General features: G+C 40.0%; 1 protein-coding gene across 1 annotated transcript in view; it reads left to right on the plus strand.

Moving 5' to 3' along the window:
- The first annotated feature begins 390 nt into the window (after positions 1-390).
- Positions 391-15,025, plus strand: part of LOC115545425 (sialic acid-binding Ig-like lectin 14) — a 30,221-nt gene continuing 15,586 nt past the window's right edge. Inside the window, exons 1-6 of the mRNA XM_030358592.1 lie at positions 391-478; positions 932-991; positions 1,510-1,839; positions 1,959-2,252; positions 2,523-2,786; positions 2,971-3,070. Coding sequence (XP_030214452.1) covers positions 946-991; positions 1,510-1,839; positions 1,959-2,252; positions 2,523-2,786; positions 2,971-3,070 — 1,034 coding nt within the window. The 5' untranslated portion in view covers positions 391-478; positions 932-945. The remainder of the gene's footprint in view (positions 479-931; positions 992-1,509; positions 1,840-1,958; positions 2,253-2,522; positions 2,787-2,970; positions 3,071-15,025) is intronic.

Consider the following 15,025-nt stretch of genomic DNA (forward strand, 5'->3'; position numbering starts at 1 on the left):
GTGTTAACAGAGAAAATTATCATCAGAGAACCGCATGAACGGTGTTAACATTATTAACAAAATGAATAGAAGTCAGTATCAACAGTATTACCAGTAAACAGTGTGAACGGCTTTAACAGTGTTTAAAATAGTAACAGTATTAAAAGAGACCAGAATCAATAGTATTAATAGAGAACAGTATTAGCTGCATTAACAGCGTTAACATTATTAACAGTAGTAGCAATTAACAGTATTAAGAGTATTTACTAATTAACAGTCATACAGTGCAGTATTAATATTGGTTGATTATGTATTTGTTTAACCTTTAATCTCTAACTATATCTTCTTCCTGTATGTTGGCTCAGCTCTAGGTTATATCTCTGCTCATGTACATTTTAATAAGTTCCTCATTCACTCACCTCACAAAGGTGTAGAGAGAAAGATGAAGTAAAGCTTTTACTCTTCAGGAACTTCATATCAAGTCCTTCACCTCTATCACGTAAGTCCACTCTATGCCTGGTTGATAGAACAAAGGAACATAATTACTGTTCACGTCTAATATCTATTACATATATTTATGTATATTATTTTTAGTTTTATTCAAGCTATACCTGTTTTAGTTAATGTAAGGGTGTGCTTTTGTTCTCCTGTTTATATCTCTGTCTAAACTTCTCAAGAGTTGAACATTTCCAAATGTTATCTTTAAAGGTAATACATCACATATGCATGGTTATTATCATTGTTCCTCTTTGAATATCGGTATTATATGATGGAAAATTAGTTTAATTAGTCATGGTAAAAGTGGTAGATTTACTGGTATTTTGAAATAGACATTTATATAGCATTTAACAATGTCTTACTATTATTACTGTAGTACTGAATACCTTAAGGGTAGTACGATATTAAGTCTAGTACAGAAGTTAATGAGATTTTTGTATTTCTCCTGATGAAGTTCTGGAGGAGAACATGACTGGATCCTGGAGACTATTTCTGCTCTGTAGTCTCCTGCAAGGTAAACATCTCAACACTCTGTTGAAACCTGTAGTTACCTTCTTAATACCTGTAGCACTGAAGTTCTCCATGTAGTCTCTGTTTTTACCCTCTGTAGTACTCCAATAATACCTGTAGTACCTACTCTGTTAATGCCTATATTACTCTCTTACTACCTGTAGTGCCCTCTGTAGTACTGTTTTAATACCTATTGTACTCTCTTTATACCTGTAGTATTCACTGTGATCCTCTGTCAATACCAGTAGTACTCTGCTAATACTTCTTAATTACTCAGTGTTTACTTTAAAGCGTAAGATTTTGAAACTAATTAGAAGAATACCATACAAATGAAACATAATAATAATAATGATAATAACAATAATAACTAATAACTTAGTAAATAATATTACTAACTAATAATAATTTATAGATGCTGATAAATGATCTTATTTTGTAGGAAGTTCAATGTTGCATTTAAATATATTGTCAAAGTTTGTGCATCGATTGAGCCTTTGGATTTGTCAACCTCATGTTTTAAAGGTGCTGGGTGCAACGCTGCAAAATTTGAGGCCCTAATGCCAGCAAGTGTGACGACACTCAGTGGATCCTGTGTTACCGTTCCTTGTTCCTTCACCTTGAGGGACGGGTTTGATGCCTGGCTAAAGCCTGGATGTGGAAAATATTGGTATAAAATTACATATCAACCTATAAGTTCTACAACAATCAGGGGGGACCTTACCGCATACAACTGTACCACAACATTCGATAACGTACATGAAGACAATGTTCAATATTATTTCAAAATTCAATGTGATGGAAGTCCTTTAAAATATAATTTTAAAGAAAACCCAGTGACCATCAGGATCAAGGGTAAGTGCAATGTGTGTCCGTCTGAAACAAACATCTCTCACAAGTCCTATTGGTCTCACTGTGGTTCAAATCATGCTTGGGTCTCCATAGTAACCGCTCTAAATTGGTTTGGTACCCAGGGCTCCCTGATGCACCTCGTTTGACCCCCCCCAAGGAGCCGGTGGTGGAGGGGACTCCTGTGGAGCTGGGGTGCTCTGCCCCGTCCTACTGTGACACCCACCCCCCCACTGTGACGTGGACCCCCGCCCTGGGGCTCAGCACCCAGCTCCAGCAGAACGATACCGTGACCTCCACTCTGACCTTCAACGCCTCCCACCTCCACCATGGAAACAATGTCTCCTGCGCTGCGGCCTACTACATACCATCTGGGAACAAAACTGTGACGTCTACAAGATACCAACTCAGTATCTCATGTGAGTCAATGTACTACCTTTTCAATGAAAAGTACATTTTATTATTTGTTTACTTTTTTATATTAATCTTCTCGGTAATATACCTTTTTTTCCTTGATCTTAGAAGACAAAGCAATGGGTTGATAAACATGAACTTTTGATGCTTCTCCTGTTTTTCAATTCATTTACTTTATTTTATTGTATTCAGAACAGTTTCGTTAAACTCACAACATCTGACCAACATGACACCGGAGCTGAGGGCTAGGCTCTGATTGGTGGGTTCTCTCTCAGATGCCCCCAGGAACACCTCTGCTGTCGGCAGCCCGTGTCTTCCAGCCAGAGAGGGAGGCTGCCTGAAGCTGACCTGCACCAGTCATGCTAACCCTGCTGTCAGCGAGGTCTCATGGTACCGAATACACGGAGAACACATCCTTAAGATCGGGAGTGGATCTTCTCTGTCCATCCAGCTGTGGAACGCCAATAACGTTTTCTTCTGTGAGGTCCGGAATGACTTTGGGACAGAAAAGTCTGATGTCTTCAAGATTGACATTCAAAGTAAGTTGATTCAAAACAGGAAACCACCCTGAGCTTGGTGATGTACCTAAATGTTTCCTCGATCTAAGACAGAAGACAAAGCAGTGTGTTGATCAATAATTCAAATTAAGATTGACTCAAAACCATTCAGCAAATTCTCCAAATTCTCTCTTTTTGTTGTCTTTCCCCTTCCCTGTATTCACAGTTCCTTCACAGATCTTTAATATTCCAGACATGGTGCTATGCATTGGCAAATCTGCTGTGATAATCGTGGGCTTAGTGTGCGTGATCGTGTGTATTATAAGGTAAGTCCACCTGAAGTCGTACACATTTACTGTGTCATTTAGCAGCAGATGCCTACAAGCAGACTGAGGACATGGAGAACTGAACCCAAGGGGCGCAGTTGAGCGTTGACAGTGTAGAGTGTAATGACGGTTGGCAACCACTCCTCAAGTACCAACTACATACGCTTATTATGCCCTGCTGTTCAATAAATCTGAAAACATTTAAGGCAAGATATATGCATCATATTTGCAAAACATATTTTTTTATTCATTGAGGGTGCTACCCCCTCTGATATACAGTTTTCTCTACTGTGTATTCTTTTGATTTCAGAACTCGGAGAGTGGGTGAGGAGACGCGGTCCTTTAACGCTGCCACTGTGAAGCGAGCCCCCCCAGACGAGGAGGAGTCCCAGGTAACGTGGATACAAGCTCCACACTGACCTCTGGGATATTTGTGGAGCTCTGTTGTTTTTGAAGACCCATTCTGTGTCTCAGGTCGTCTTCAGAAGTGAGGAGGATGTCTACGTTAACAGTGGGATGCAGATGAACCCGGTTGGGCCGAGAGAGGAGCCTGTTGGACCGAGAGAGGAGGCTGTTCTGAAAGCCGGTTCCCCAGTCTCAACGCACCGTGATGCAGCCTCCTCCCGCCTGAAAGACCGGTCTCTAGGGAGCTGACTAAAGATACTCAGTAAACAGTTCACGATGACCCAAATATTTCCTCCAGGGAGATATTTTCATAGTTAGTACATCGCTTAATAGTTTCACTGTTGATCAAAATAACTGCTTGTTTTTCTCTATTTTTTTCTTTCCTTATTTTTCTCTTTTTCTTATTGGTTACGATGAATATAAAGGTGATATCCTATGGTGTTTAGCCTACTTGCTATTATACGGCCCTGGTAAACCCTGAGAACAACGTTTGACCCTGTTAGGCCTTAGTACCAACACGTGAACCTGGTAAGCACTAGTTCCCTGGTCGCCCCTGGTAACCACCTGTGGTCATGGTGACCATAAGCATCGCTGCTAAGTTGGTAACCATCAGTGTCAGTGGCGGCCCGCCCTATACGCTCAATATGCAATTGTGTGGACCAGCTAAGACAATACACAACATTTAAAGAATTCACAGATTCATAATCCATTCGGAGGGGTTATGTTGCCCTCTGGTGGTGATTTGCATCCACAGCCCAGGGAGAGAAGGCCTGTAGTTGTCCAGAGTGAAATTGAATGCAATATATACTGTTTCATACATTGTGTGAAACATGACAGCAAATCTATTGAATTTAATGAATGTATTAATTGTAATTCTATCCCATTGGCAAATTAAACATAGGTCACGTATCTTCTAGGTTTTACAGCAATCTCTAATGTTAATTAAAATGTGTAACCATCTCTTTTAAACAAATGCAGTCTTCTGTTTTTTTTTTTAAAGTCACAGTTCTCAGCTCAAGGTAAGGAGCGGCCCCAAAGAAAGTCTTGCCTATGGCCCCTAACTGCCTAGAGCCAACACTGACCAGTGTTCCTGGTACCCCACTAGTGTCCCTGGTAACATCTAGATTGCTAGGCAACAACTAGCATACCTTGGGGCCCATGGTACCAACCAGTCTTTCTGGTCAGTATTAACCAAGAGCAGTGTTTACAGTATCAAGAGAGAACAATATAAACAGTGTTATCAGATGACCGTACCAACAGAAAGCATTTTCGGAAGGGAACAGTATAAACAGATAGCAATATTAAAAGTATTCGTATTGACAGAGTACATTATTAACAGTATTAAGAGCAGCGTCAATAGTATGAACACTGAACACTTTACAGTAACAGAACAGTATTATCAGTATTCAAGTGGAAATCCTGAAGATTTATTTATTTCACAACATTCATACTACTGCAAAAGCAATAGATTATATCAGTCTAAGGCACTATTGTGTTACCTTATTCGGCGATAAATTATCACACTTTGTGCAATAAACCATATTTTTAACACCACCACCCTACGTCCTTTGTCTTGAGGAGCCCAAAATAAGTCACCCAGGTGCACTGTAAAACCTGACAAGTTAGTTCAACTTAAACTATTTGAGGAAACCGATTGCCTTGAACTATTTAAGTTTACTAACTCAAATAAATTAAGTACCAGCAATTATTTTATGTAAGTAAAGATAACTCTTATATCTAGAGTTATTGTGACATGTGTATTATGAGTTAGCATTACTAATTCCATTTACTGAAGTGAAATGTAAAGAATGAGCTTTTTACACTTAAATGCAGCAATTCATTCAACGTATATAACATGTGTTCATTAAATGTATGTGAATTAAGTAATACTAACTTAAATGCCTCTTGTATTGCTAAATCTTTTTACTTAAGTATAATCAACTTTGACTTCCAACTGAAATAACTTATTACATTCTAGTTGTGACAACTTAAAATTACATTTCGTCTACTCAATTCAATTGAGGAAACCGATTGCCTTAAACCAATCAAGTTAAATGAACACAATGAATTCACCAATCTCTGATCAAACTTAAATTACTGTGGCGAGCAGCGCGGGAAGGACGAGACGGGAGCCCACGTTTAAACGGCGCCTCTGTACACCGCACGACCACGAGAGCTACCTTTAGTCAAACACACACATACAGAAAACACGGCACACCTGACCAACACACACAACACTCTCACTAATGGTCCCGATTACACTGCACATCACAATTAACACACAAACAATAAAGAACCCAAACCCGTTAACCCCACTTAACCTAATAACACAACAAGTTATACAAAGACAATAAAACCCCTTTTCCCCAAACATTATGAATACCCAGACTCCCCGGGGGTAGGAGTCGCCACATTATTTATTAAGCTGAATGCTGAACATTCATAACATTTCCATGTTCATTTCAAGTAGTCATTTAAACAGCTTTACTAATTATTATTATTTTTAAACATGCCATCTCTTTATGGCAATATAACACAAGAAACACACTAAACTAAACACATAGTCCCTTGAAAGGAAGAATGTTAGGCAAAACAGCTTTATACTCAAGGCCGTCCCGTCCATCGACTTGCTAAGTATCACTAATTAGAAAAAAATCAAGCTTCAGTCCCTCTGAACCTTGACTTGGTTGTGATTTTTTTAAGAACTACTTATCAGGAACAATAAAAAAACAAAGATTTTTGATAATTTACTCCAGCTCATTTCTCAATGCCTGCAATTTTGGTTTGAGCCGCTTTCTACGACGTCTTTCTGTTGGTGTCGGGTCATCCATCTCTTCTTCGTTCGTTACCAGACTCCGCATTGCATTGTGGGATAGCGTAGTGAACTCTGTGGTTTACTTTGGCGGTAGCACGCATTCGGAAACGTCTTCCGTACTACACAATGCGTACTGAGCATTCCGACGCGCTATATTTTTTGGCGTACTGAAAAATGTCTACTATATAGTAGTCAAATATGAGTATTCGGATTCAGCCGTTTTTGATAAATGGGTTTCCCAAATATAAAGAGCTAGCGCAGAGGCGTCGTCAGCCCCACGTGCCCCAGTAAAAGTCTCCAGTGCCCCAGTAAAATTCCATTGATCATTATTAAATTCATCTGCAGAAGCGCCGCTCTCGCTATGGAATCGGCAGGATTCATCAAGTGCATCTCCTGCTGCCTCTGGAGTCTTCAGTCGAGCCTGCCTCTTACCAGCCAATCAAAAAACGAAAGGGGCTACATAAAAGCCAATCAGAAAATACCCCTACTGTATCTGGGTAAGATTTAACGCAACAACCAATGAAAAAAATCAGTTATTTACGGATTCGTCCACGTGACTCTTCTGAATGTTTCAGTGGTAAAGTGTGTAAAGTATGACCAAGTGTTTCTTTCTGTTCAATAGTCTAGATAGAACTTTATCAATCCCCTGTAGGAGAAATTTGTTAATAAAACAATAATGGTAAAAAAAATAAGGAATCTCCCACTTCCGGCTTCCATGAAAGAGAACCATACTAATTCACACAATAGCCAGAAGCGGATCTTCCATTAGGCAAACCTAGGCAAGTGCCTAGGGCCCCAACCAAATCTGTCTTTATTAGGGGCCCCCAAATCTGACCCCCCCAGCCATTACTTATGTAAAGTAAAAAAAACAACAACACATTTCTAGTAGAAAAAAATAACAAAAATATCAACATAACGCCGAACTAATGCCTAAATAATAATTTTCCAGCACACATGCCCCCCTCCATTGTGCATTGGACTAGTCCAGAATATGATTACGTAGTAACGCGCGCAGCGCGAAATAACGTACTTCAAACCAAAGCAGAGGGATGCGACTCGGTGAAAATGAAGCGGCGGTATTATGATAGTGGTTGTGCTAAACGAAAACAAAAAGCTGAGAAGAAAAGAATTGCAGATACACTGCCGAAATTGACTTCATTTTTTACACCTGCTGCTGCCACAGCAGCCGCTGCTGAACTTGCGACAGGCTCTGCGGTTCTATACTGCTGCTCACCACTTTTCTCTGATATGAAGACTTTTGAGAAGACGACAACAGTAGGACTTTGTGTTTACAAATGCTTTCTGTCTCACACACACACACGCACACACACACACACACACACACACACACACACACACACACACACACACACACACACACACACACACACACACACACACACACACACACACACACACTGTTTTACTCACATGAAATGGTGAAGGCAACAGGGAAAATGGACATTTGAAGATGGAGAACTTAACCACTTGCACACCTAAACACCCCCCCCCCCCCTCTCTCTCTCTCTCTCTCTCTCTCTCTCTCTCTCTCTCTCTCTCTCTCTCTCTCTCTCTCTCTCTCTCTCTCTCTCTCTCTCTCTCTCTCTCTCTCTCTCTCTCTCTCTCTCTCTCTCTCTCAATAAACATGTAATTTTGGCAAAGGCTGGAGAAATCTGAAACTGATTTTACTGTGGAAAGTTGAGTGGCAGTGCACTATGGGTTTATTGCGATTCTAAGAGTATTGGGATTAGGGATGGGCATTTGAAGAAATTTCCTTGATCGAGCATCGCTAGAGTTATCGATCAATTATCGATTAATCATTAACTTTTTTCTAGGCTATATTGAAATTCCCGTTGGTAGAAAATGCAGCATGTTTTTATCAATTCAATCTTTATTCCAACAATAATGTATGGGCCAACATTAATACAATACAGTTAACTTGAAGACCTACAACTGTTTAACAGTTTTAAAATAATAAATACAGGCATTATAGGTTATAGGCCTATGCGGCGCTCGTAAAGTCCGAACAATGCGCCTACAGGCGCTCTTAAAGGTTTGGAAACGATTCAACAAGACTAAATCTGTAGCCTATTCCAATTACAATAAGTAGCCAACTTATCGGACGACAATAATCAAACAAAGGCAGTAGGCTAAAAGTGGGCATTAAACGGGATAACTGTTTTGAAAAAACGGGGGGAAAAAGGCCGACATATAATGCCTATAGGCTGCAGCCGGCGCGCGGAAAAGGCTCGCAACAAAAAGATGAGCCACCCATTTACAAACAATTGCATGAACTAGTCTATCTAAAAGCAATACCTTATTGAACATATATAAGGCTGAACTTGTTGCTAAAATATCACAGTTTTGGCAAAATGAAACGACTCCAAGAGGCACCAAGCCGAAAGAAAAGCGGAGCGAGAGACAACACATTAAGAAAAAAAAGAGCGACTCACATACGGTGGTGACTGTCCCTACTGTCCATAGCATAACTCCAGCCTACATATTTTTGTTTAGGAATATAAGCATGTTAACATGCTCGCGGGTCAGACGCGAACGCAGCCTTGTAACTGTCAGTCCAGCAGCAGAAAACACCCGCTCTGACGGGACCGAAGTTGCGGGGATGCAGAGGTATTGTCGCGCTAACTTTGACAGGAACCTTCTTCCATTCACTTTCCACCAGTCGGCAGGGTGGTATTTCTCCCACATAGTGATATTCTATTAAATGCTTCAAGACTCACAGTATGCAACACAACGTCCTTTTGATCGATAACAATATAAATTGATCAACGCATTTCTTAACGATCGATTATCGAGCATCGATTAAAGGTTGGGTAGGTGATTTGCGAAACGCCAGCAGATTTTGAAAATACACAACTCAAATGGTCCTACCCCCTCTCCTTCAACGCTGACTCTGACTCCACCCATTCCAAGTACCTGGACGCGCAATCATGCACGAGCGCGAACAGAGATGCGCGAGAGCGAGCCAGGCTAGCGTAGGTTTTCGTTTAACAACATGGCACTACATTCAGCTGTAAGTTGCACCCAGTACCGCGGGAAGTAGGAGTGCTGGGGGTGCTGCAACACCCCCTGTCCGAGGCCCTGTCTTATCACAGAAAACGATCATTTCTAAAAACTCCGGCCAAAGTGGAGATTTCTGAAAACGCCGGTTATGTGTTGTCGTGTCAACGGGGAGAAACGGGATTTTAGGTTCTGAAGCGTCACATTATGCACCAGGAAATGCTTAACGTCATGTGAGCGCCCGCTGTACCGTATTGGTCCGAATATAAACACAAACCCCATTGTAAGACGACCTATATTTGGAAAAAAGATTTGAAGACCAGATCCGTTTTTTATGAATAAATAAATTGTATTCATTGAAATAATATACGAAAATAAAAAGGCATCGAATAAAACACTGCATTGCCACTAAACAGTAGTGCAAATAGGCCGTACTGATGTGTACACCAAAGACTATTCCTGACACTCCTCTGCCCCGCTGTGTTCGCTCTGGCTGTGGTCGCTCCGAACTGTTTCGGCCCGTGGCAAAGCGAGTCATCCTCGCTGCTGTCCAAGGCATTTTGAGACGCAGCATTTATTTAATGCTCATATGACCTAGTGCTGAAAAAAGGTTATATGAAAAAGTGTGAGGGTAGCGGTGGTGCGCTAAACTTGTTCTGTGAGCAGCTGGATGTGAACGATCGATTTTCAACTGTCCGCGCATGCACTGGTGTAATTGAGCTGCGCTGCTATACATCTTTTTTTATCAATGTAACGAGTTGCGAGTCTAGTGCAGGCTGAGTTTGTTTTTTTCCCTGCACCCCCTGCTGAGAATACGTTCTCGCTGCAATGGTTGGACCAGATGTTATAAACATTAAACGGTCACATAAATCATTACTATTTTTAGAAAATGTATGTTTGTTTCATATAATTGTATTGGAAGTCCTGGTTTTCACTAGGGTTGCCGCGGTGTGGACATTTTCACACCGAGTAATACACTCGTCTCCACACCGGTATTACCGAGTATAAACGGTATAAACTTTGAAACTAGGTCAACCGCCACACAAGCATCGGTTTTTAGACCCTTCTCGTCCTTCAGTTGCCGCCAACGTTCGAAAGCAGCGCCTAGGATTATTCCTGATTTCAGTTTTTCTCTTTCAGCGTTTTTATTATCAATTACTCTCTGAAAAAGAGTTTTCCTTCTCTTTGCTGGTGGTGGTGGTGGTGGTGGGGATGGTGGCGTCTTGTCTGCCATGGAAATTGTCTTCTACTGCTAGGTCCAAATGTGGATTAACTAGTTCCAGTAGCTACCGCAGGATAACAACAAACAGGAGCTTGCTCTGGGTCACGAGCTCTGGGTCACGAGTACTGCACGAAGGGGTCGCGCGCGGGGCGCGGGGGAGGGGGAGTGCAGTACGACCGTTTGATTGACGTACTTACTGTCCAATGCAACTCGGTGGCAATGGAAATGATTGGCTGGAGTTTTTCGAGCCCTGCCCGTTCCACAGATGATTGACTTGTTTAATTTTCATGTCAGTACTTCTAACTCAGTGGCTGTAAGCGGGTTATGATAAGGATTTCAAGTAATTTTGCAAAAATGGCCAAAAAAGCAAATCACCTATACAACCTTTAATTATGCCCATCCCTAATTGGGATGGTTATTTGTTTTGTGTACGTGTTTCAAAAATGAGGGCCCCATGTCTATATTTTGCCTTGGGCCCCAAAATGGCTAGATCCGCCCCTGACAATAGCGTTGATGCAAATCTAGCATTAAAGGTTAATTTAAGGAAGTTCTCTCCAGTCACGCTGAAACTAGTTTGCTAGTAGTAGCGCTTTAATTTGCAGCGTAAGAGAATTCTGAGAAATCTGAATGCTGACAAAATTCTCAGAATTCTGACGCTGCAATTTATTTGCACGCTACGACTAGTGAACTACTTTAAAAAAAAAACTCGACACTGCGACCAGGCGACAAATGACTGGGGAGAACCTTCTTAAATGAACCTTTAATGCTGGATTTAATTATCAGAATTCGGATTTTATCCAAGTATTCTGACTTTATTATCAGAATGCTGAATTTTATCTCACAATTCAGAGTTAATTAGCCTATTTGATTTCTGAATTAAAATTCTTGTGATGAATAATCTACCTTTGTACAGTCGATGTGCAGCACTTTAATTCCCGTCAACTTTGTTTTCTAACACCAGCATTTCCACAACTATGCTCATGTTCGTGACTGCTATACAAAACCATTTATAGTGCATCTATTTTTTCTGCTGGGTAGTGATAGTCGCCCTAAATGCAGCTTTAATTTGGGCTCTGATTCTGAATAAATGCCGCTGCTGAACTGTGTGAATAAATAAAGGGAACTGAAATCTAAAGAAGACGTGTGGTTTTGATGTACCGTGAATTCCAGCTGAAAGTGGAACATTGCTGCCATCAGGGGAAATTAATGTAACCTAGGCATATTGTAAGTAGTTTTCAATTCCTTGTTTTTTTGTTGATCATGTTTCGTTGGAAACCACGGGAGCTGGAAACAGCCCAGAGTAAGTCATCTCCTTTTTTAACGTTACAACAAATTCACAACTTGTTTGACACAAACAATGACAACTTGATTGCTGTTAAAGAATGTTGCCCATATAATTAGCACCAGTTTTTCAATACTGAGCGTCTGTAGCCTGTAGTTTTATAACACACACACACACACACACACACACACACACACACACACACACACACACACACACACACACACCATGCGTGCACGCACACACGCGGAAAATGAATAATGAATGAAAAATTGTCTGTATTCAAAACTTGAAGTTTTAGTGGACAAAAACTTCCTTAACACAAAAAAGGAAATTATGGATATACAGGGTGTTTTTAACATACTGGATCCAACAATGTTCCTAACACTGACACAGATAATTCAGATCATTGCACTCACAATTCCTGTAAACAGTTGTAGTTGTGAGCGATCTTTCAGTGTGTCGAGAAGGCTCCACACCTGGCTTAGGTCCACCATGGGGCAAGGAAGGCTTCACCAACTTTCTCTTTTGTCCATTGAAAAGGAGCAACTATGCAAAGTGAGTCAAAGCCACGTTATTGACCGCTTTGCCACCATGTAGGCGCGGCGATGCAGCTTAATACTGAAAAAATTATCATTTAAAAAGGCTCTATGCAGTAGTGTATGGCCTTATTTAGTTTAATTTAAGAGCTTTGATGGTTCTATAACATTTTCCAGGTTGATTGGTGGCAATGAGCCACCTCACCTTAAGTCAGAAATTCTATTAGTTTTAAACCTTGTTTCTTGCCTTTTTAGTACATGTCGTTCTGGCAAAATTATGCTGTTTCCACACAGCTTCTAAATAAATATAGATGTGTAGACTTCTCCTGATAAAGAGGTGAAGGTCATAAAGAGACTTTTTGTTTATTTGTCAGTTACCTTATTTGTAAATCTTTGAGATGTGTATGTGTTTAAATAAATATAATTGTACGGTACTCATGAATCCATCTTTGCGTCTTTACCTTTGCCAGTGCTTTAATATAGCCTACAGTATGACAGTGACAATGATTTTGAAGCTCGTACATAACCTTCTGTATCCATCTATTTCATATTGTGCACACGTAAAAAAAAAAATGTTGGCAGTTGGGGGCCTGTGCCCCAGTAAAACTCTAGGTCTAGCAACGCCCCTGAGCTAGCGCCTGTTAAAAGACACACAAGCTGTTTGAGACACAATCAAAAAACGTTGAACGAAAATGTGTGTCATAAGCTTATTTATTTATGCCAATATTCTGTGATTAACTTTAAATCTTTACACTGTGATCATTGAAATTATGTCACAGTAATTATTTGTTTTAATTGGGCATTGCATAATCATCAGAAATAATTATAAATAATAGAGATAGCAATAAAAACTAATTACACAAAGTGTAGCTTATATAGTCTAATGAAAATGATATAGCTACACTTAAGTTAAATAAGTCAATGGAACACACTGGAATAAATAAGTTAGACTTAAAATGTTCCATATTTGAGCAGCACTCAAAACAAATGAGTTATTACATCAATTATTGATTCTTAAGTTCTGTTCATTCAGGTGAATGAGTAACCTCAAAGATTTTTGAGATTTAAGTTACGTCTACTTAGTTCTTTTAGTAAGATGTACTGTTAGGTTTTACAGTGTGGGGTGGGGCGGCCTCCTAGGTGGGGTGTAACATGGACCTTTGCTACAGGCAGTATTAACAGAGCAGTATCAACAGTATTAACAGAGCAGTATCAACAGTATTAACAGAGCAGTATTAACAGAGCAGTATTAACAGTATTAACAGAGCAGTATTAACAGAGCAGTATTAACAGTATTAACAGAGCAGTATTAACAGTATCAACAGTATTAACAGAGCAGTATTAACAGTACTAACAGTTGTGCCGACCCTGTGGCTCGAGGAGACTGGGGGCGGGTCCCCTGCTCATGTGTTGGAGGTCGTGGGAGGAGCCAGTGGCTCATTACGGGGAGGTGGAAGCACCTGTGTCATGTGATCTCAGAAGCTGCCATTTTGAATGACGCAGTCTTCAAGCCCTCGACCCCTGTGCACTCGCTTTCCGCTGTGCAGGCTGCTCAACTTCCCGTTTTCTGTTCCATTACCCTGCTCTGTCGACTCTCCACCACTACATAACATATATCCATCATCCACTTACTGTGTTACTGATGCTGCTGATCTACACATGTCATTACTTCAATTTAGTGGTCGTCCTTCATTCAATTATGTTAAGTTTACTCTTACAATCATCACCCTCCAATAGTTTGTTACGGCCTAGAGCCGGGTCTAAACACAGTATAAACAGAACAGTATCAACAGTATTAACAGTATCAACAGTGAGAAGAATTAACAGAACAGTATCAACAGTGTTAACAGAGAAAAGTATCATCAGAGAACCGCATGAACAGTTTTAACGTTATTAACAAAATGAATAGAAGTCAGTATCAACAGTATTACCAGTGAACAGTGTGAACGGCTTCAACAGTGTTTACAATAGTAACAGTATTAAAAGAGACCAGTATCAATAGTATTAATAGGGAACAGTATTAGCTGCATTAACAGCGTTCACATCACATTATTAACAGTAGTAGCAATTAACAGTATTAAGAGTATTTACTTATCAAAAGTCATACAGTGCAGTATAAATATTGGTTGATTATGGTTTTGTTGAACCTTTAATCTCTAACTATATCTTCTTCCTGTATGTTGGCTCAGCTCTAAGTTATGACTCTGCTCAAGTACATTTTAATAAGTTCCCCATTCACTCATCTCACCAAGGCGTAGAGAGAAAGATGAAGTGAAGCTTTTGCTCTTCTGGAACTTCATATCAAGTCCGTCCCCTCTATCACGTAAGTCAACTCTATGTCTGGTTGATAGAACAAAGGAACATAATTACTGTTTACATGTATTGATATATATTATTTTTGGTTTTATTCAAGCAATACCTGTTTTAGTTGATTTTAGGGTGTTATCTTTTTTTTTCTGTTTATATCTCTGTCTAAAATTTTCAAGAGTTGAAAATGTCCAATTAAATGTTATCTTTCAAGGTGTTACTTACATCACATGAGCGTGGTTATTATCATTGTTTGAATATTGGTATTATATGATTGGAAATTATGGTCATGGTAAAAGCGGAAGATTTACTGATATTTTGAAATAGACATTTCTTTAGCAGTTTACGATGTCTTACTATAATTAGT

The sequence above is a fragment of the Gadus morhua genome, chromosome 6, assembly GCF_902167405.1.
Source record: "Gadus morhua chromosome 6, gadMor3.0, whole genome shotgun sequence".
Lineage (NCBI taxonomy): Eukaryota > Metazoa > Chordata > Actinopteri > Gadiformes > Gadidae > Gadus > Gadus morhua.